Raw genomic sequence first — 22,054 nt, forward strand, 5'->3', positions numbered from 1 at the left:
GCCTCCCCCAACCCTTCTGGTAGTATTGATTGTATGTTGTTTATCGATAACGTCCCTCTCGAGAATTTTTCACTCAAAAATGTCTGGAGACGCGCCACTACTTGCTAGTGGAAAGCTGCAAATTTTGTCCTATTTTCGGCACTTAGGGACATTGAGCAGTGAGGGATCATTTTAGCATCTGCTGCTGGACATCGGTTTATACTTACGGTCTCATTCGAAGGACCGGTGTATTCGAACCCAAGGATCACATGCGCAGATCTAGAGGGGGGTGGGGGTGGGGGTCCGGTCGGGGGGTCAGGACCCCCCTGGAATTTACCAGGTTAAAAAATGTACATGTATATACTAAGTACAAATATCTTAGTATACTTTTACAATCAAATGGCAATTTAAAACATGCTTGTGATGACCTTGCTGCCAGAGCCCGAAAAGCTTATTTTGCCTTAAAGCATAAGCTACCCTTTGGCTCAAATCTCTCTCCCAGCTTGTGGTTAAAGCTATATGAATCAATTATTGTTCCAATTTTAACATACTCCTCAGAAATTTGGATCTCTGATTTTAATACAAATCCCAATAATTTTGATAAAAGCCCTTTTGAAAAAATCCAAAATTTTATCTTAAAAAAATCTTAGGTGTCCATAATAAAGCATCAAACTTAGCAACTAAAATTGAATTAGGTGTTTTCCCTGTACATACCAAAATTTACCATCTTGTTTTTAAATATTATTCCAGATTGGAAAAATTAACAAAAACAAATAATAATTGCAATGTCTTACTCAAGAATGCTTACTTGGAAGATACGCGATTGGCCAGTGAAAATAAAACAAAAAGTCTCTGTCGAGACTGAAGCTCTACTGGTTTGTACTTATAGCAAAGGAAGAGAAAAGTACTTAAGCAGTTGGAAATTGAAACTTTTCTACAGCAATAAAAAGAATAATGATCCTTGATTAAGTCTCTTTATGTTCTTAGTGCAGTCTAATTGCATGCCAAATTTATATTATAATCAGACTAAAATTGTATTTGGAGTAGCATTTTGAAAGAATTTCACAGAAATTTCTATTTTCAGTAACCACGGCAACACCGTTCATCGAAATCAAACACTCGGCACACCTCGGCCGATTCGTACCTCATCTAACCTCGTTTGATGTAGTTCACGGAATCAGCCGAGGTTTGCCGAATGCGAAATCAAAAACCGATACACAGAATTATGTATCTTAGTGTAGTCTACTTGTGTGCCAAGTTATATTGAAATCAGACTAAAACTGTAGAAGGAGTAGCATTTTGAAAGAATTTCACAGAAATTTCTACTTTTAGTAACCACGGCAACACCGTTCATCGAAATCAAAAACCGATACACAGAATTGTGTATCTTAGTGTAATCTACTTGTGTGCCAAGTTATATTGAAATCAGACCAAAATGTAGGAGGAGTAGCATTTTGAAAAATTGTTTACAGACAGACGGACAGACACACAGACAGACAGACGGACGGACGACGGACGCATTACTATCGCATAAGCTCTTCTGGTCTCTGACCAGTAGAGCTAAAAATGTTGGCAAAGTTGTGTAAAATCAATGCAGAAGATGTTAGATTTTAACTTTGACACAGTTTTTAAAACTTTTAGTCCTAAACTTAAAAATTTCTTTGAAAATAATTTTTTTTCTGAACTCCAACACATTAACAATACTCAGTGCGGTAAGCTGTCATTTTACAGTACATTATTCAACTATGATGCTAAGAAACTGGAAATCCAACCATACTTGTGTTTTCCACTTCATAAGAATTTATTTTCTTATCTTTCCAAGTTAAGAATAAGTGCACATAAGTTGTATGTAGAAACAGGTAGATATTGTAATCCTGTCATTCCTAGAGAAAATAGATTTTGTTTCCAATGTAAAACTCTTGTTGAAGATGAAAAACACTTTTTACTTGATTGTCCTGTGTATAAAAATATCAGGAAAAAGTATTCAAGGTTACTAGATGTTAATAACTTATCTTGTTTGCTTAATCCACATAACTTTGTATCTACGAAACAAATCTGTCAATATATCAGAGACTGTTTTGATATTAGAAACAAGCTTACAATAGTATATTTACATCCACTGAATATTTTCTCCTTTATTTCTTAATAATTTAATTCTGTTTGTATTCTTGTCTCTCATTGGTTGATTTCCAAAAAGGAACGCATAACATTTTGTATAATCTGGTTTGGTATGGGGACACACCCCCTTGACAACCAGCTGAATCATCTGTATCCATCAATCCCCTCATTTATATCATGAAAAATTCCAGATTTAATGAATGTACCTTTAACTTCAAACAGTTGCTCGATCTTACCTCATGTAAACAAGCATCATGGCTACTAGATCTATGTAAGTTTTTACCTTTACTTCCCATCACATCCGTTACTACGGTTGTGTTATTGCGCGGTAAATTTGAATTAATAAAAACAACACAATTTTACATCCCCAGTTGTTTAATTATTTTAAAATTAAATTATAAGGAATGTAATTCTTGGCCAGATTTCAAACAGTTTACGCTTTTTTATAATCCGCTTCGCGGATTATAAAGCGTAAACTACCCAAACCATATTACTCGATAATCTGGCCAAGTTTTTAAAGAAATCCCATTGCGTTCATCACTGCATAAACTGCAGTAGGCAGGTCGCCTGTACAGATTTCTTAATCAGTGGCTGTTCCATCAATGAAACGTATAAAGACGTTCGCATCATTAATACAATAATTAATCTTTTTAATCCTACTTTAATTGATTATTTAAACATATATAAATATAAACAATAAAATGCTTTCTTTGTTTGTTGTTACTGGAATGAACGGTTGCAGCTATTGCAGAAAAAATTTACATAACCCGCTTACGCGGGTTATGTATTTTTTCTGACGGCTGCTTGATATTCCAGTAACAACAAACAAAGAAAGCATTTTATTGTTTAAATATAATATTTTACAATACATGTATATGGCTAACAACACATTCCTGTATATAAATATGTGCTTTAGTGCCAATAAAGAATTGAATTGAATTGAATTACTAAAACAAGAAAAAAGTTACCATGGACCCCCCCCCCGGTAAACGCGAATATGTGTGAAATGGGTATAAAAAGTGAAGGATTTGAGGCAATAGAAGTCACCACGTTTGGGCGAGTTTAGTTTTTTTTTTTTTTGCTTGTCAAGAAATTTCTGGGATTGGATTTTTTTTTGAATACCCCCCCCCCGGAAAAAAATTTCTGGATCAACTCCTTACTTCGCGACTCTAGAGCAGCTAGACGTAGACGGTCTTACTACTGCGCCACGCGGGCGACGACTCAGTCATTCTACGATTAATGGACCAATTCATGGTTTAAAGCATAAAAAATAATTGTTTCAAAAAGCAAATTGAACATCATACTTCTCTAAAGGACGTGAACTTGAAAAAAAAGGAATTGTCAACTATTCTGGCATCGTTATAACTTCTTATAACAATTTTAATATTTCATTGATTTTAAGGTAAATCCCAATATAATAAAAAAATTATACGTTTAATGCAGAAACTTTTCTGAATTACGTTTATCATGTTTATGGAAGTTTAATTTTTCAGAGAGACAACCGAAGTTCTTTGATTCATTTTGCTATGTCGAAAATGTAATTAATAGTCTAAAATAGCTGATTTGCAACTAGAATCAATGAAATAAGGTTTCGTCGTCACTTTCAGGGAATCTTCAATTCTTTTTGAAATCTGCATCCTATCCAAATACAAAGTCGTTACGCAAGTTTATCGATTTTAGCGACATGCTATGATTTCGCGTAAGAGAAGACCCATGCATTTTTTTGCGACAAGTGGTTTAATTTTTTTTGTATAGGATGTTTTGAAAACATTCATTGCAATTTGTTTTCTTTCGCGGTTTAGAATTCCATCTTGAAATTTGTAAATAAATGAAGCGACATTAATATTTGCAGTGGAATACGTTTTTCAATATTACATTACTCGCTTTATGTTACAGAATGTGTCTAGAATTACGGAGTGAAAGTTAGTTGATTGACCAATACTGAAAAGTGGAGGAATTCTCCCCAAAAGTGCGCAAAAAATCTTGCGCCGTAAATTGCTTTTTTTTTGCATTATGGGATCTGTAGCATTATGGTAAAAGACTTGTATATAAAACCATAACGCTACAGATCTGCAGCTAAAACATGCAGTACACACCAAGAAAAATCAGCGACCCTCCCGCGGACCCACCCCTCAATCCTCGTGAAGATTTTTTTTTTATCGGACTGACCATTTGATTCAAATTTTAAAATGGAATCAATTTTAGGATCTCTAAATTCAGGGAGTGTTCAGATATCATTGAATTGCTCTCTTTGTAACAGAGCGTTCAAAAATAATTCATTATTAACCGAACAAATTGATTATTTTGCATAAAATGTTGAAACATATTTATATATTTGTGTATATATATATATATATATATATATATATATATATATATATATATATATATATATATATATATATATATTTAAGCAATAACTGTCTTATTTTTCGAATTCATGAAGTTATCAATGGATTGGCTTGTGTTATAATTTGCATAAACGCCGAAGGCTTTTATGCACAAAATTATCACACAAGCCAATCCATTGATCATCTTCATGAATTCGAAAAATCTGACAGTTATTCCTTATATTTACATGCTTTGATTCCGCCAATCCACGGGCTCCAAGCCTGCTTCTCTCTAGGTGTTGTCCCGCCCTGCACGTGGTTTTTTTTTTTGGAACCGCGCCAAAACATTCATGAGGAAATCAATTACATTTACAATTGGTAATTTTATCTCGGACAAAGACATTGGAAATGTAAATATATATATATATATATAGCCAGTATCTTCAGAAAAAAATAAATATATGTATATATATATATATACATATTTTCTTTTGTGACTTGATTTTTTTTTTCAGTTCATTTTTTTTTCAAAATTTCACATTATGATCAGGAAAAAAAAAGTTTTTTTTTCTGACACAATCTCCCGCCACTTGCACACATTTTCGTGTGTACGAGATTCAGGAGTTGTGTGCCCTTGGTTCGAAAAACCGGCATTGTGCGGTTTTGGTGAGAAACGCAATTAAAAGTTGCCGGTTTTCTGAAAAATTATAAAATCTACCCGGAATTAATTAGTTAAAGCAGGTTTTTTGAACAGCAAGGAAGGGTAAAAAGCGCGTGTGTATGTTCCATGTGTATTACGGTGATGCAATGTGTCTGTGTTTGTGCGAATCAGCTGTTCAAGTAAACATGGTCAACGCACGCAGGTGCCCGCGTTATAAAGCGATATAAAATAACTTCGGATTTTATCAATCGCTTTCCCAAGGATTTGACACAGATCACAAAGTGTGTAGATTCCTTTCTGGACAAAATACATTTGCAGGGTAAGTAGAAATTTATTATAATTCAAAACATTTCCCAGAAATTAAGAAATGTGGATAAATTATCTGATAATTTAAATGAAAGGTTCCATATGTATGTAACCTACACATAATACATAATCCATCACATCATATCCAGGGATGCTTTATGCATGATATGTGTTCTGATGCATGGATTATGAAGTGTTTTTAAATAAGCTGTGAACAAGTAACGATTGTTTATTGAAGCGGGCTATCAAAACAATGATGCAATATTAAAGGTATTACTATAAACACGATAAATAAATAATATTATGCACTTGGTATAGAGGGATATTCCAAATCATTGAATGGAATAAAACTTTCCATGCCGCTAGCAGCTGTTGTGAGTGGACATTGATCTTTCAGAGTGAGATCAGGAACAGAGTGAATGATCTGTGAATGTATTGTTCTTATCTTTTCTCTCACCTGTGTGAAAAGGTATTTCACTCTCTCTCTCACTCTCTCTAGGTGAAATTTTTTTCTCTCTCTCTCTGACTCTCAAAACTGGGAAAGCCTTGGAAAAAATGTTCATATTGAAGTTGTTTTTGTTCTTGAAAATTATGGCTATAAATAGAAACAAGAATCTAGCTACTTCAATTCCAACATTTTTATTAACTTAATGCAGACTTGTGTCGTTCTCTCTCTCGGCCCTGCTAAATCTCTCTCAAATCTTTTATTTGTAGGCAACATCATGTTAACACAGCAACTATTTCAATTTTTTGTAGAATCACCATGTATAATACAGCAACCATCTTTAAATCTGGCCGATGTCTTCATAATGGCTGGAGCAGGAGGCCCTCCAACCTGACATCGTCCAATCAGACGTCTGGCTTCTCCCATTGGTCTGGACGCACGCGCCCAGTATGGGCATATTTTCCGGGCCGGCACAAAATACGGGAGCAGACTTGTAGAAATATTTCTTCCTCCCCGTCGATGGCCGCACAAGCCATGTTCCGGACGGACCTGATGGACTGTAAACGAGTCGTAATAAAGCTCGGAAGCGCCGTCATAACCCGTGAAGACGAGTGTGGTTTGGCCCTCGGGAGACTGGCTTCTATCGTAGAACAGGTACAGAGGTGTAAATAATGACCCAAGTAAATTTTTCTTTACCAAGGAAATTTTGTAAAAAGAAAAATAAAATTGTCAAAAAGCAAGAAACACACATAGCACATGCAGCAAGAATAAATACTTTGATAAAAGATATATTTTACCCACTATTTTTTTTTTTTTTTTGAAATTGATGAACCAAATTTTTTCAGCAACTTATTTCCAATGGGGACAGCAAATGAAACATGGAAGATGTTTTGGGAAAAAACAGGAAAATGTTATACTGTACTATTAACAATGTGTCATGATATGTAGAACTGACATTTGTTCTTCCTTTTGAGATAATATCAATTGTAGGCGTGTTCTTTTTCCGTACTTATCTGAAAATATTTACAGTGAACTTAGTACGACTAGTTAGAACTGGGTTTTTCAAGGCCACCTGTAAAATTACTTCCATCAATTAATGGACAATATGCCATAAAGTACATATTAGTCGTACATTCAATATTTTATGTACTCAGATCTACCTTATAGTTTATACTGTTATTTACTTTTATATAGAGTGACAAAAACTTAAGCAACAAGCTAATTCAGAGAATTCGTGTCCCCCGCTTAGGGAAAAAGTCGGCTCCCTCTGACTGAATTTGTAGAATTATTAAATGTATACATGTATACTGAAGCAAATAAAATATATGTATGTCAATATGCATATAAAGATTTGATTGCTTATTCTTTATTATGTGTATAGAAGATTTTTTACATGGAATATTTATCACACTGTAATGATGATTTTATAACCTCATAAATTTTTCATTTCACATGCTGAATACTATCATTTAGTTAAAAAAAAAGTATTTAAAAAAAAAAAAAAAGAAAACTTCGACCGAGAATCGATCCCGGGACGTCTCACATATGAAGCGAGAGACATAACCACTAGACCACGGAGTCGCTTTACTCGGACTGAAGTATATGCAGAACTGAAGTCACATACATGTATATATTCATGTTTTCATGTTCGGTATTTTCAAAATTTTACACAATCCATGGTGTTTGATTTATTTAGCCTTTATTAAACAGTTCTAATAGATGTAATAAGAACATAAAGTCCGCCGAGAACCTGTTTTATACGCAATAACTCTCCTCATGCCCCTGCGCTAAAAATAGCGACATGTAATACTATAAATATGTATAAAACAAAACGGGGCATAGGGGCGAGAGACGTCCTAGGGAGTTTGGTATAAAATTACATTGATAACCTCAAAATCTTCTTGAAATATCGCCCGGAAATGATAATGTTACACACAGACAGAATGTATAAATTTACGACCTTGAACTTTGACCTTTTGACCTCAAAATCAATAGGGGTCTTCTTTAGGCCACAGGGAGTTGTTATGTAAAATTTCTTTGCTATATCAAAACAATATGCGTGTAAAACAAAGTGTTTTAACAGACCAGAATTTTATTTATGACCTTGACCTTTACCTTTTGACCTCAAAATCAATAGGGGTCTTCCTTAGTCCATAGGGAGTTGCTATGCTAAATTTCATTGCAAAAGCTCAAAGTTTAAGATACGTGTATACCAAATTAAAGCATTTTACAGACAGACAGAAAGACGGACGGACAAGACAAAAAAAACCCAAATTAATATCCCCCACTTTTCAAGCGGGGGACAATAAAATGTCTCTGTTAATGAAGAATTATCATTTAATTATCATGATTATGTGCCAGAGTTACATATTTTTCTCTGCAATGGCTGCAACCTTTAAATCTTGCATCAACGAATAAATTGTTGTAAAATATTTCATATGTACTTTGATATAAGGAATCATGGCTATAATGAAGTTATTATCTTCTCTCTGTCTTAAAACGTGTTTAAAATAATGATACATGTACTTTCTTTTTATGTTGGAAAAAAGAATTGGCTGTGTAATGAACAGAAAATTCATTCCCTTGAATTTCCTTATAAAGCAAATTTTATCAAATAGCAAAAATGGCATAAAACTAATTATCACTGCGGAGTATTAAAGCTAGATTATGCAATAACAATAATATACCACATATATATATGACATTTTTACATATATTGACATTTTCCATGTTTTTTTTTTTACAGGCCTGTGAATTACATGCCCTGAATAAGCAGGTGATAATGGTGACAAGCGGGGCTATTGCGTTCGGGAAACAGAAGTTACATCATGAGATGTTGATGTCCATGAGCATGAGACAAACGCTGAACACAGGCAAAGTAAGAACGCTGACGTCGACATATTAAATACGGCGTTTATAATGTGTTGCTACTCAGTTTTACATGTAATTCACATGCTACAGTGTTTAAGTGGAATGGGTGGTGATAAAAATTTACAACACATAGAAATAACCATTTCATTATATAAATCTAGTTAAAAAAACGTTTTTAAAAGCTTAAAAAAATATAACTACTGTAACAATAATTTTTTTTCTTTTGATATCCTTAACTGCTTTATGAATTTTTTTATATCATTTAATAAATACTTATACCTTTCCTTCCTTGAAATGATTTTTACTCTATTAATTTATCTGAGCCAAAAGCTCTAGCAGGAATTAACTTGTATGTATACTATATTTCTTTCAGCATTATGTGAGTATTATTACACCATTTTTACAATAGTTCAGAATGACCATTTAATCTACAAACTCTGAGCATTGTGTAAATGTTGTAAGTTTTTCATGAAGGAAATTTTAGCTTCAAGATGCCTCTTTGAAGGGAACCAAATCAGGCTTGAAACCACTGAAAATTTAGAACTTAAGTGACATTTAAGTGTCATTTAAGTTGAAGACAAGGTTTGCTTGGGCTTTGCTAGATAGATATTGCTTTGTGGAAGCTATATATCTATATATATTATATATGTAAGAATAATTATATTAAAAGATGTTTATATTTGTCAATTACAAGTGTCTTTGTTCTTCATGTTCAAGGAAGGTTTTGTAATATAAAAAAGTTTAGTTATACCCCAGATTATATATGACATTAGATATATAAATTTATAATTAAATATTTTCAAATAATTACAAAACAGCTAGATCAACAAAGTATGCATTGGTACATGTAGTTCACAGATTAGCCCCTCCCCTGGCATAACGCATGTATTGACTATATATCAGCGAATAATATACAGTTATATATAACCTTCAACAAATGTTTGTACACAGGCACCTTTGTTTTGTAGGCTAGATGAATCATTTATCACTAAAGGAATTTAATGCCAGATTTTGTCATTTTCCTGTACATAGCAACCAACTAATTTGACCTTTAAGTACTAGTACCGCAGTAAACAGGGAAGTTTTGCTGCACAATGCGATTAACTTGGTCTGAGCACTAGAGCAAAAACATGCACACTGGGCATACTTTGGTCATTTACACTCAAATACTTAAAAAATATTTATTAATAAATATCTTAGACCGGTCTATCTGGCATAAAGAGAGAATTCAAAGACTGAGGGGTCATACTGAATTCATTGTATACGTAAACACTTGTAAGGACATTCAATGAACTTAAGGTCCTTGACCCTCTGACAAGAGAGATAACTCTTCCCATGGAAATGTGACTCATTCCTAATTTATGAAGGCCATTTGATTTGTGTACAATTTTGGCATGCAAGTTGTGCTGAAATTGTGAATATTTTAAATTATAAATTAGATTTCTTTTTATCAAAAAACATTAGTGCAAAAGCAAATATTTTGGTGTAAACAGAGAAATGCTTTTATTATGATGTCAGTTTGATTAACATTTAATGAAATTTACAGTTACTAAGCTTAAGAAGAAATATTTAATTTCTTACTGTTACTTTTTTTTATTTCTGCTCCCCAAAAATCTATCCTTTAGATTTTTTTTATTTTGTGATGTTTGTGTTCACTCCAAGATGCTTATTGCAGTTGTAGCATTTCTTTCAGGCAGTTTCCAAAAATCTATAGGGTATTGGACAATTAATGTTACAGACAAACGTCTTGTTAGTTTATATCCTCTGAAATTTTTCATTGGCAAAATCTGTAACTGAACATACAAAGATTCATAATTACATTAAGTATAGTTGTAAACTACTGTAAGTAGTATAAACAGTAAGACACTCAGGTACACTGAATGCCATAAATATAATAAATGTGTCAATTTGGTTAATATTTCCATTTCTAATGATTTTTGATTGCATCTGATTGGATGAAAATTATAATTATGCATGTATTTAATGAATTAATTTGTTTGTCCCCAGCATTTCACTATAAGCATGTTTTTACTGTAATATGTTGAAGTGTGTTTTGGTGACATGTTAATCCCTCTAACTACATGTACCATCCAAATCCCATTGTTTTGTGTCAGCATGATGGGGACTCTAATTATACAAATGCACCTGCTTTTAATTATAATTCTTTAGTTGATAAAATATTTGATCCATTTGTAATCAATCTTTTTTTCAGCGCCAGGGATCGTTGATAGAGCCGCGAGCCTGTGCCGCTGTGGGACAGAGTGGTCTTATGTCTTTGTATGAAGCCATGTTTAACCAGTATGGAGTCAAAACTGCCCAGGTAAATTTCAGGAAAAATTATTTCATTAAAAAAAATATTTTCCTTGAGCGGAAAATTGGAGAGATGCAAATATACTGTGAAATATCATTTACATTAAATTTTCCAAAAATATATATTAAAATTTTGCAAAATTAATCATTTTCTTTGAAATTGTTTCTGTAAAAATATCTTGCCACATTCTTTTAAAAAAGCTAAAAATAATTTTCGATATAAAGTTAATTAAAAAGTTATATGAAGAATCAAATTTGGTCTTAAGTCGTAAGTCCTTTTGTAAAACGGGCCATAGTTTTCATCGGGGTTTAATTTTTTGCTGTTTTCGATGCAAGGAGAGACCCACTAATTTATCACCACCATGAAATGTAAAGTTTGATATACATAACTACTTAAACATTCTCCATCCTCGAAATCAAGTCCCCGCAAACCAAGATTTTTTCCTCAAACCTCCAAAATTTGACCACACGAAAATATGTGATTTTACAGTATTTGTCCTAAAAAATCAGTAATTGATTTTAGCAGTAAGTAATTTTAGCGATTTTATTTTATTGGGCCATCCTTAAAAAATTTATTTTTTGCGGTAACGCACCTCATCATTTTAGGTGTGAGTAGGTAGGTAGGCTTTTTTTTTTTTTTTTTTTTTTGAGACAAAATTTCAGAAATAAATTTCGATGATATATAGGTATTAAATATGTCTCAATTTTCATCTTACTTATCAAACAGGAAAATTAAAGCATTCTAAATGAATTCTATCTTTTATTGCTCAAATATCAGAACACATCAGTTCTTTTAAGGCAAACTTTTTCTTAAGAAGTGACTCTCATCAGCCACGTACCTCAAATAACTGACTCCACACTAATCTATTTGATATTTACGAGGTTTAGATTTTGATAGTTTATTAATTAGCTGTAAATCAGCAAAACGTGGAACACAATTTTGTGGCGATAAACATAATAACCATGTATCTGTAAGGTGGAACTGACGTACTATATTTTTTTTGCCTAGTAATTAAGATGTTTTTCCTTTATAATTTACTGTAACTGACAGAACCAATATTTTACAACCTTTCAGACGCCATTTAAATTTGTAGATCACAAAGACGTTTTAATAGTACTTCATCAAGCGGTGTAATGCGTAAAAAAAATATCAATCGGATAAAAACGGAAAATGGATACTAGAAAAAAAAAAAAGAAGATTTTGGGATAAAAAAAATCCAGTCGGGTGGATTTTGGTGAGGAGTCATATCGCAAAAAAACAATTTTTTAAGGATGGCCTTGTGTATATAAAGAGATAAAGATAACATCTAATGTGGAATAAAGTATTAACGATATATAATTAAAACAATCTCTTCAATCTCATAAAAAATGCTATATTGTCAAGCGAATACTTACCATAATATATGCTTATTGATTTTCATAATTGTTTGACTTTTAAAGTTAACTTGTTGCTCACAGCTTTGTTCCTTTAAACTGATTTTTCGTAGGTTCTGATCACGAAGCCGGATTTTTTCCACGAGGAGAGTTGTAGGAACCTGATGGGGACCCTGAGGGAACTGTTGGAGATATCTTCCTCAACACCAACGATTAGATTAAAAAATATACCAAATACAACAGTCATGTAGACTAGTTTGAATTCTTTTTATTCTTGATTATGTTCTTGTGATTTGCTGCAAGACTGTCTGCTTGCAATAAAAATACTCTCATACACATACATGTATTTGTATTATTATAGATTATGTACACCAATAATCAAAATCCCTTTCTTTCATATGAAATATATAGCAAATAACTATTATATGTAGTATCTTGTAAAATGTCTACTGTACAAACTAGGCAGGTCTAAACAGAAATCATGTACCGGTAAACACTTTATTTTTCAAAATTTTTTGATAAATGACAAATGCTGTAATACAGATTTTTTTAGCTTGAATATTCTTCTTTATTCAAGTACAATCAATACAAACATTTCAGGTAATTAGTCTGAAGGATAACGACAGTTTGGCGGCCCGCCTGGCTGTGGAGGTGAAGGCCGACCTGATGATTCTGATGTCGGACGTTGACGGTCTGTATACGGGACCCCCGGGGCAGGAGGGGTCACGACTCCTACACACCTACTGCCCAGAGGTTGACGAGACCGGCGTCATCTTTGGGGAGAAGTCACGGGTCGGACTAGGTGGTATGGAGTCCAAGGTACTGTAAATCAATTTTTATTTGTGAGAACTTTTATTTCACGTTATTACGAGAATCTGTCTGCTCACGAAAATTGTAAATATGTATTGGTAAGGATTATATAGAAGAAAAAACAATAGCTCACAAAAATTTTATCTCGCTTATAAATACCTTACAGATCGCTTGCGAAAATGTAGTGATCTACAGTACTGTTTTCAGTACTGATAGGAAATGGAAATTTTATTAAACAAATAATAAACAAGAAAATCTTGACACGTGACAATGATTGTTGGGCTGGCAGGAGGGGAGGGGTTGATGGAAGAAAAGCTGCCATCTTTTTAATTTTCTGTTCTTTCAGTCTGATACCTTTCTTTTTCTCTATCTAAATCCTCCCCATCATTCCAATGAGACTACATGTATATGTTCTTAAACGTGGAATTAATTAAGTCATTCTGAATTACCGGTAATTACTCTGTGTTCCCTTAAATGACATTTTATCGTGATTATTGTGTAGGTGAGAGCAGCATCCTGGGCATTAGAAAAAGGCACATCAGTCGTTATTTGTAATGGGCACGAGGATCGAGCTATTTATAACATTGTGACGGGCAAAAATGTGGGGACATTTTTCACCAGATCCAAAATGCAGAGTGCTCCAGTTGAACTCATGGCAATGCAGGGTAGGTTGATTCACTAATTTTTCCCCTCTCCTTGATCAGAATTATGAAGGTCATTCAAAGTTGAATGAAGGACAAGCTCAGTATAAACTTTTAAAAAACTAAATTGTTTAATGTAACACCTTTTGCTTAATATTGCATAAGTTATAACTTGTCTATCTAATAAATTCTTGTACATTGTAAAGCTAGAGCGAGGGAATAAAAATTGTTGTAAATCTGAATTCATTAATAGCCTGTTCATTGTGTGTTCTATCGTGTAAGAACTTCTATCGTGTAATAACTAATTTTTTCCCTTTTTAACATTTTTAATTTCTTTAAATATTAAGTTGAATTATTTACCCAATCTTTGAAATTTTGAAATTTTTAGCACGAGAGGGTGGCAGGGTGTTGCAGACACTGGCTCCACAACAGAAGCATCTGATTATAACCAAACTGGCAGATCTTCTGATCGAGAGACAGCGAGACATCCTGGACGCCAACAGTAAAGACATAGAGATAGCAAACAAGTCAGGTAAGGTCACAGAAAAATCAGTAAAGACATAGAGTTAGTAAACAAGTCAGGTAAAGACTCAGAAAAAAATTAGTAAAGACATAGAGAGAGTGAACAAGTCAGGTATTGGCACAGAAATTCAGTTAAGACGTAGAGATAGCAAACAAGTCAAGTAAGGATGCAGAAAAATCAGTAAAGACATAGAGACAGTGAACAAGTCAGGTACACAGAAAAATCAGTAAAGACATAGAGATAGCAAACAAGTCAGGTAACAGAAAAATCAGTAAAGACATAGAGAGTTAGTGAACAAGTCAGGTTTGGGTATAGAGAAATTAAAATTTATGTAAAAGAAGAAAGGCACAAAGCGACAAAATGAAACCCAACAATTCAGGTTAGGTCTCATCATTTGCATAAATTAAAATAGTATTGTATAAATTATAGCAAAGTCCCATGGAAAGATGCATAACAGATCAGGTAGGATCATAAAGATGTCAAAGACGTCAAATAAATTCACTTTGCTGACATCATAGAGACGTTATAGGGATGTCACAGTCAAAGGGGGCATTCAGACATCAAGTCGCATAAAGATACCCAACACATAAGGTATGAATGTAAATATGACAAAACAGACAGAGATATACACAGGTGCTCAAACACAAATCTCGGTGGTAGGAATGTGAAATTGCTCAAAAATTTAAGGAGGTTCTGAGAACTGACAGCATAGGGACATTGAGATGCTTAATCCAGTCATGGTTGGTATAGATTCAAAGAAATGCTAAGTAGGGGCATATTATAGGACTAAATAGATGGCCATGTTGAAGTTCAGAATTGGATAACAAAAAGGTCGTAGTAATTTCATGGAAATGATTTGCAAAGTAAAATATAGAGGCACATGTGGATAGTATATCTTGAAAACAAATCAGTCAATAAATTATGTCGTTCAATAGTACTGAACTTTGGAAAAAGAGCAAACAATATAATTTCAGTCTATTTTGATTTGTAGGCCTTGCACCATCCATGGTGTCTCGTCTTATTCTGAGTGAGAGGAAGCTACACACACTCCATGAAGGTCTGAAACAGATCGCCAACCAGAGCTCCAACATCGTAGGTCAGGTCATCAGGAGGACACTGCTAGCAGACGGCCTTGAACTCAAACAGGTCACGACCCCAATAGGTGTCCTTCTGGTGATCTTTGAGTCACGTCCAGACTGCCTACCCCAGGTGTGTGAAAAAGAAATATTCATTTTTGCAACATTTTTGTATGATTAAAATTTTTCTCACTATTGCTCTTTCAACTTGCTTCAGAGTGTTTTTACATTCAAATAAAGATTAAACTGTAAAACACTTTTTATTCGCGTAATTAGGCAAGACAATGAGCTCGCGAAAATTTCATGCTCGCATATAAAAGTGTTCCTTACGGTTAAATAGAGGAAAAACAACAAGTGAAAATTATGTCTCCCTAATGATTAGTCAATGACTATCTTGCGAAAATGAGGTGTGGCTAAAATTTAGTGATCTACAGTATTAAAATTTAGAGAAGATTAAACAGTAGTAATATTATGTTGTTAACAATATACTTTGATCTTTTATGAACACATTTTAGGTAACAGCATTATCAATTTCACAAGAATCTCTGACTTACCGTATATGTATCTTTTATGTTTGTTTTAGGTAGCAGCTCTATCCATCGCCAGTGGGAATGCTCTGCTTTTGAAGGGAGGGAAGGAAGCGTATCATAGCAACCAGATCCTCCATTCACTGGTACAGGAAGCTCTGGAACCATTTGTTCCTAGGGAAACCATTTCACTGGTAAGATTGTGTTGACCAATGTCTTTGTCATAATGTTTTGGGATTGGAAATTTGGGAATACTGCTTTGTGAGTTTGTTTGTTTACATGTACGAGGGTTGTCCCGTAAAATCGTGGACAAGTTGTCTAGTGTGAAAAATAAACATCACTGCGTTCTGAAATTTTCACTATTATTTAGTACATATTTTAGTAATATACACAGCAAATTTCAGATAAATATATGCATAAATAAACAAATTATCAGATTTTATGCCATGTATTGTATCACCTGTACGGCGCATGGATTATAACGTCAAAATGTCTAAAACAGCGTCACGTTTTATCTTTTCTGAAAAGGAAGTTTGATGAGTCCGACTTTAATTTAGGAATTTCATTGATACACATTCCATAAACAGCCGAAGAACCAATTGGCACCCTCATGCGATCTTCTGAAGATTTATTAGTAAGTTATGGACAATATTCTCACCATCATTCAACTAATAGAAAATCTCATATCGGCGGTCTACTGAGACAGCGTCTTTTGCTATTACATTAGGAGTTTGTCCGTAAGTTTTGTACTCCCCAAGGACTCGATAAAAAAAAAAAACTTCGCTAAGAAAACTCCTATTTCATTTGTATACTTAAGGTATAGCGATATTTTCATAATCTTTTTTCTTCTATGGTCATTTCAAGTCTCTAAAGGTGTCATTTCAACATCGAAATAAAACTGAACTGTTCTCCGGTGCGCCGTAACGTCATAAAACGTCGCCATTTTTGTGTGTTATGTTTACCACTTTCCTATTTCAAATACTCGAGAAACTGCCAAAAATTAAGCAAATGCCATAAAATTTTTACAAAGACTACAAAATTGATTGTGAAATTGAATTAGTATAATTTTAATTCAAATCTTATGCATTTAAAACTTTTATTTTGAATTCAAACTTGTGTATTCTTTAATAAAACCTTGGTTTTTTGACCGTGCGCCGTAGGACAATACCTCGTGCACATTCAAGCATAATAAAATCTTTATTTTTGCCTATATTTTATCAAAAAAATTATCATGCACTTAAATATGATAAATAAACATTTACTGAAATTTTCAGCTTAGTGCGCCCATTTCTTTTCGAGAAAAACGCTTTGTCTACGATTTTACGGGACAACCCTCGTACATCTTGAAATTTGAAGGAGAATTTAGATTTGTTCACTGAAGGTCACTCTCAAGAATTAATATGAGTTCAAGGTCATATTTAATCAAAGTACTGAGAGAAAAAAATTCCCTTTTTATGATGAGAAATTTAAAATGGATTTTTTATTTTAGATTAAAATGAAGGATAGTATTAATTTATAGTTACAGCTTTAAGACAAATCAAAGAAGACGTTTCCACATTTTCAAAAAATGTTATATTCATGGCAATACTGGGTATTGAGTTGTTGGTGTATTCATGAATTGGTGCTACACATGTCTGCACTGTATACTGAAATGTGATTTCTTGGTGGTATTCACAAATTAGGGCATTAATGTCTATGCAAAAGTCGCTATAATATGAAGCCCACTTTTGTAAGTAGTACACGTTACTACATTGTTCAGTGTTGATAATTCCTGTGTTGTAGGTGAGCACGCGTGAGCAGATCGAGTCTCTGCTGGAACTGAAGCAGTACATCGACCTGATTATTCCCCGCGGCTCTAACGAACTGGTCAGTATGATACAAAAGCTCAGCCAGGGCATTCCCGTCCTGGGACACAGCGAGGGCATATGTCATGTTTATATTGACCAGGATGTAGATGAGCAGATGGCACTCAACATTGGTAATGTTCTGTTTAATTTAATGAAATTTTTTTTTATCTTGACCTAAGAGTTTGACCCACTTTTTAAAACATTGAACCTGGGTCATAACTTTTGAAAAGTTAGAACTAAGCAAGTGAGTTAAGGCTAAATTTGGGCATTTCTATGCAAATGAGTTAATAAAATTGCACAAGTGAAATGTATATTTTATATACAGAGAAAGTACAAATTGATTTCTGTATTCATACTTAGTACCACAGCATATCAAAGCAAGTACACATTGTGACATCATATTATGATGTCATTGTTCTTTCCCATTAAAGGTAATAAAACACATCAAAAAAACATAATGGTGCAAGGGCATATCCTATGTAATGTAAAATAAATTCTGTAAAATATTAAGGAGAATATTCTAAAAAGTAATGAAATTTATGCACAAGTCCTTATATGCACTTTCTTAATCGATAAAAAAATGAGAAAACTTACCTCGGACTGAATTTTTACCCTGTTTCAACTTAAAACTGTACAAATAGTTACTAAACAATTGCAGTGTCGACATTTGTGCAGCAATATCTTAAATCCTCAAAATTTCCTGCGTCTCTTTATACCTCATTTCTGTAAAACAAAGTAAGGTATGCCCTTGCGCCGAAGCGATTTTGTTGATGTTCCTTGGAAACTTGTGTAGTAGAGGTTGATGACGTCATAATGTGTACCAGCTATCGCATGTTAAGGGTACCAAGAATGTATTAGAAAACAAATCTTAACTTTTTCTGTGTGGTACGTATAGCCCTTATGGGTTTTAATTAGATTTTTTGCATAGAAACCTCCATACATATAGCTTTAGCTCACTTGCGTAAGGCTTTCATATTTCACGTGTATTTCTTGTAACAAAGACCTTTTGATTAAATAGACTTAGACTTTAATTTATTTTTCTTGGTATGAGGGTTTAGGAATATTTATTGCTTTAATTATAATAAAGTTATTTTATAGTAAAATGATTTTTGAGGACAATTTATACTGCCTTTCAGTGCGGGACTCCAAGACTGACTACCCTGCCGCATGTAATGCCGTAGAAACCATTCTGGTCAACAAGGCACATCTAAGAACACCGTTTTTTGAGGATTTGTTTGATATGCTGAAATCTGAAGGGGTAGGTAGAAAATGGAAGCTCAGTAGTAAGGGTGCTTTAATGTGCAGTACCATATATAGGGTTGCTTTCTTACTTACACTGAACACTTTTAGAAGATTCTTTGTAAGAAGGACTATAGGATGTTATGTGTAACATGTACCAAACTATTCAAATTAAAATTAATTTTTTTTTCTCCAAATTCCTTTATTCTAATCTCTTCTTCAGAACTTGTGTAAGTTGAAATGATAACAAATTGTCAAATTTTATATAAAACTGTATTAAGGTTGGAAGTGCGATTCCAATGACATTTTATGTTCTTTTTGTTTTACAACAGGTCAAGATCTACTCTGGTCCCCGTTTGTCCTCTGCCCTGAAATTTGGCCCCCCACCAGCCCCCTCCCTACACACGGAGTACGGGGATTTGTCTGTCACCATAGAGTTAGTGGACGACGTACGAGACGCCATCCGTCACATCAACAAGTACAGCAGCAGTCACACGGACACCATAGTCACCAGTCATAGTGAGTGCTTCATCTAAATAACCCCCCCCCCCTCCCCCCCCCCCCCCGCACCAGTATACCTAGTAGTGAAATCTGTAGTGACCAGCCATAGTGAGTGGTCCATCTAGTTAAATCATAACCCCCCATCCCCCCCCCCCCCCCCCCCCCCCCCCCGCACCAGTATACCTAGTAGTGAAATCTGTAATGACCAGCCATAGTGAGTGGTCCATCCAGTTAAATCATAACAACCCCCCCCCCCCCACCCCCCATCACCCTTGTACACATTTCCCATGACACTACTTTAATAATGCTTTATGGTCTTCAACATTACCCATCCCACCCATTTTTTTTTTACAATAATTATATAGCTTTGTTTCCATGCATCTATGTGAATAAAGATATATATACGAGGAATATGTCTATGAGGTTCTCCATAGTCCATAGATGCTTTTAATTCTTGGTCAAAGATGACCATTTACAGGAATTGCTGGTGAAATTGTGATAGTAAATAACAGAAAAAAAAAATGTTCTCGTATTAGCATCACTATTTATTTAACACAGAAAACACAGCAGAGGTTTTTCTCAAGGGAGTAGACAGCGCCTGTGTGTTTCACAACACCAGTACAAGGTTTGCTGACGGCTACAGATTCGGTCTAGGTAAGTTATGTTTTTCAGTACTTCTGTAGAATTCCTTATTTCCAGGTGGTAGTACTTTACAATTTTCTGTAATAATTCATTTTAGGTATATATAGTGACAATCCAGGAAATGTGTCTCTTAATTTTCTTTCTGCAGATGGAACAGAAATTTAAAAAAAATGGAGCACATTGAAAACAGAAAGATTTTGCAGAATTATGAATTAAATTTATGTTAGAAGAGGGGTAACTCAGTCTGTTGAATTTTGAATTTATCTATTCACTGAAGTCAACGACAACTGGGGATGGAAATTAAGAGGAGGGATTAAACAGTGATTAAATAATATATATTTTTATATATTTTTTTTTCATAGGGGCTGAGGTTGGTATAAGTACCAGCAGAATACATGCCCGTGGCCCCGTAGGAGTGGAGGGACTACTCACCACTAAATGGCTCCTCCATGGCGGGGGGCATATAGTGGAGGACTTCACGAAAGGGAAAATGGAATTCCGACACGTATCTCTACCACTGTCCCAGGAACAAGCATCAGAGGAGGAAGAAAATGTAGAAAGGGAGGAGTAGAAATCTGGTTATTGGACTGTTTACAAAAATTGCAAACGGACGTGTATCGAATCAGTAGTTGTCATTAGATTTCTGATTAGAGAGTGAATGCTGTCTCATTGTGGGATTTCACAATAGAATTACGGTAGATTGCTGTCTCACATAAATAATTTGATGATCAGTGGGATTTTAAAGAAAATTTTCCACCAGTATGTCCATTTTTTACATTTTTGAAAAAAATGGAAGAATATTTTTTCAGGACACAATCTGTAATTTCTGATGATTCACAGTAACATGTTCTTGAAAATTATAATTGTCACCAACTTTTAATGAATTGTTAATGATGTCTGATTTTCATTTGAGGCACTTTATTTCTACATTAAGGTAATGGAAAGTTATTGCTAAATCTATATTTATTTAGTAAATAAGTTTGTTATAAAAGCAATATAACACATGCACTGCTCAGTTTGCCTTTTTTTTGTTCTGCTCATATACCATGAATGGGTGCACACCTACTTGTATATATTTTGATAAGTTCTTTTGTTTTACTACAATCACAAGTAATATGAAAAAAAAAATTAAATGTAGTTTTTAAGTCATAATATTTCTAGATCTGAGAAAACTTGTTTATCTATCAAGGGTGCCATATATTACTATTCTGTACTTACTCTTGTAAACAATTATATCACTGATCTGGGTGAAGTGTAGATCTGTTGCAAATGTTTCACTGATGTTTTTTGTTTGAATACATGTATGAATAAATTACAGTATTTTAGTATTTCGATCTTTAGAATGAATGTACAGTAACATTTCGAATCACAACATTGACATCTTGAATACAATTGATATATTGGAGTAAAGTCCCAACCATATATTATCCTTTATATACATGTACTTCAGTATTTTATCTCTGATCCCACTGAATTTAAAGATAATGAAGTTCACTATGCATACATGTATATGTATATATATTATACTTTCATGTAAATTACTTGAATCTGATTCGTCGAGAAACATTTGATAAGAAACAATACTACCCGCTGAATAATGAAGCCACGCCCTCCTGCGTAGCATCAGTCCACATTGCTTGACGACGGGTGGTATTACAAAAAATAGCGACTGCGCGGAATTTGTGCGCGCACGGTTCACTGTAATATGTATGTGTATAAAACATTCAGTATATTATAATAAATATTGCATGTAGTTGAAGGTAACATTGAAAATTTTCACCCTTCGAAAACCATTGTCAACCTCGGCTGCGCCTCGGTTGACAATGGTTTTCTTGGGGTGAAAATTTTCAATGT

The 22,054-nt window shown here is 33.9% G+C and overlaps 1 protein-coding gene across 1 annotated transcript; it reads left to right on the forward strand.

The window, feature by feature from the left end:
- The first annotated feature begins 5,051 nt into the window (after positions 1-5,051).
- On the forward strand, positions 5,052-21,525 carry LOC134253158 (delta-1-pyrroline-5-carboxylate synthase-like). The gene is given in 16 exon segments (XM_062735667.1): positions 5,052-5,407; positions 6,151-6,493; positions 8,586-8,717; positions 10,923-11,030; positions 12,508-12,589; positions 12,592-12,641; positions 12,995-13,213; positions 13,707-13,869; positions 14,234-14,377; positions 15,360-15,577; positions 16,028-16,165; positions 17,754-17,949; positions 18,955-19,076; positions 19,390-19,576; positions 20,117-20,212; positions 20,563-21,525. Coding segments are annotated over 15 exon segments (2,400 nt in total). The 5' UTR covers positions 5,052-5,407; positions 6,151-6,157; the 3' UTR covers positions 20,772-21,525.
- The last annotated feature ends 529 nt before the right edge of the window (positions 21,526-22,054 follow it).

Source organism: Saccostrea cucullata, unplaced genomic scaffold (genome assembly GCF_032062105.1).
Source record: "Saccostrea cucullata isolate Sc308-1 unplaced genomic scaffold, CSIRO_AGI_Scuc_v1 ctg4517, whole genome shotgun sequence".
In the NCBI taxonomy this organism is placed as follows: Eukaryota; Metazoa; Mollusca; class Bivalvia; order Ostreida; family Ostreidae; genus Saccostrea; species Saccostrea cuccullata.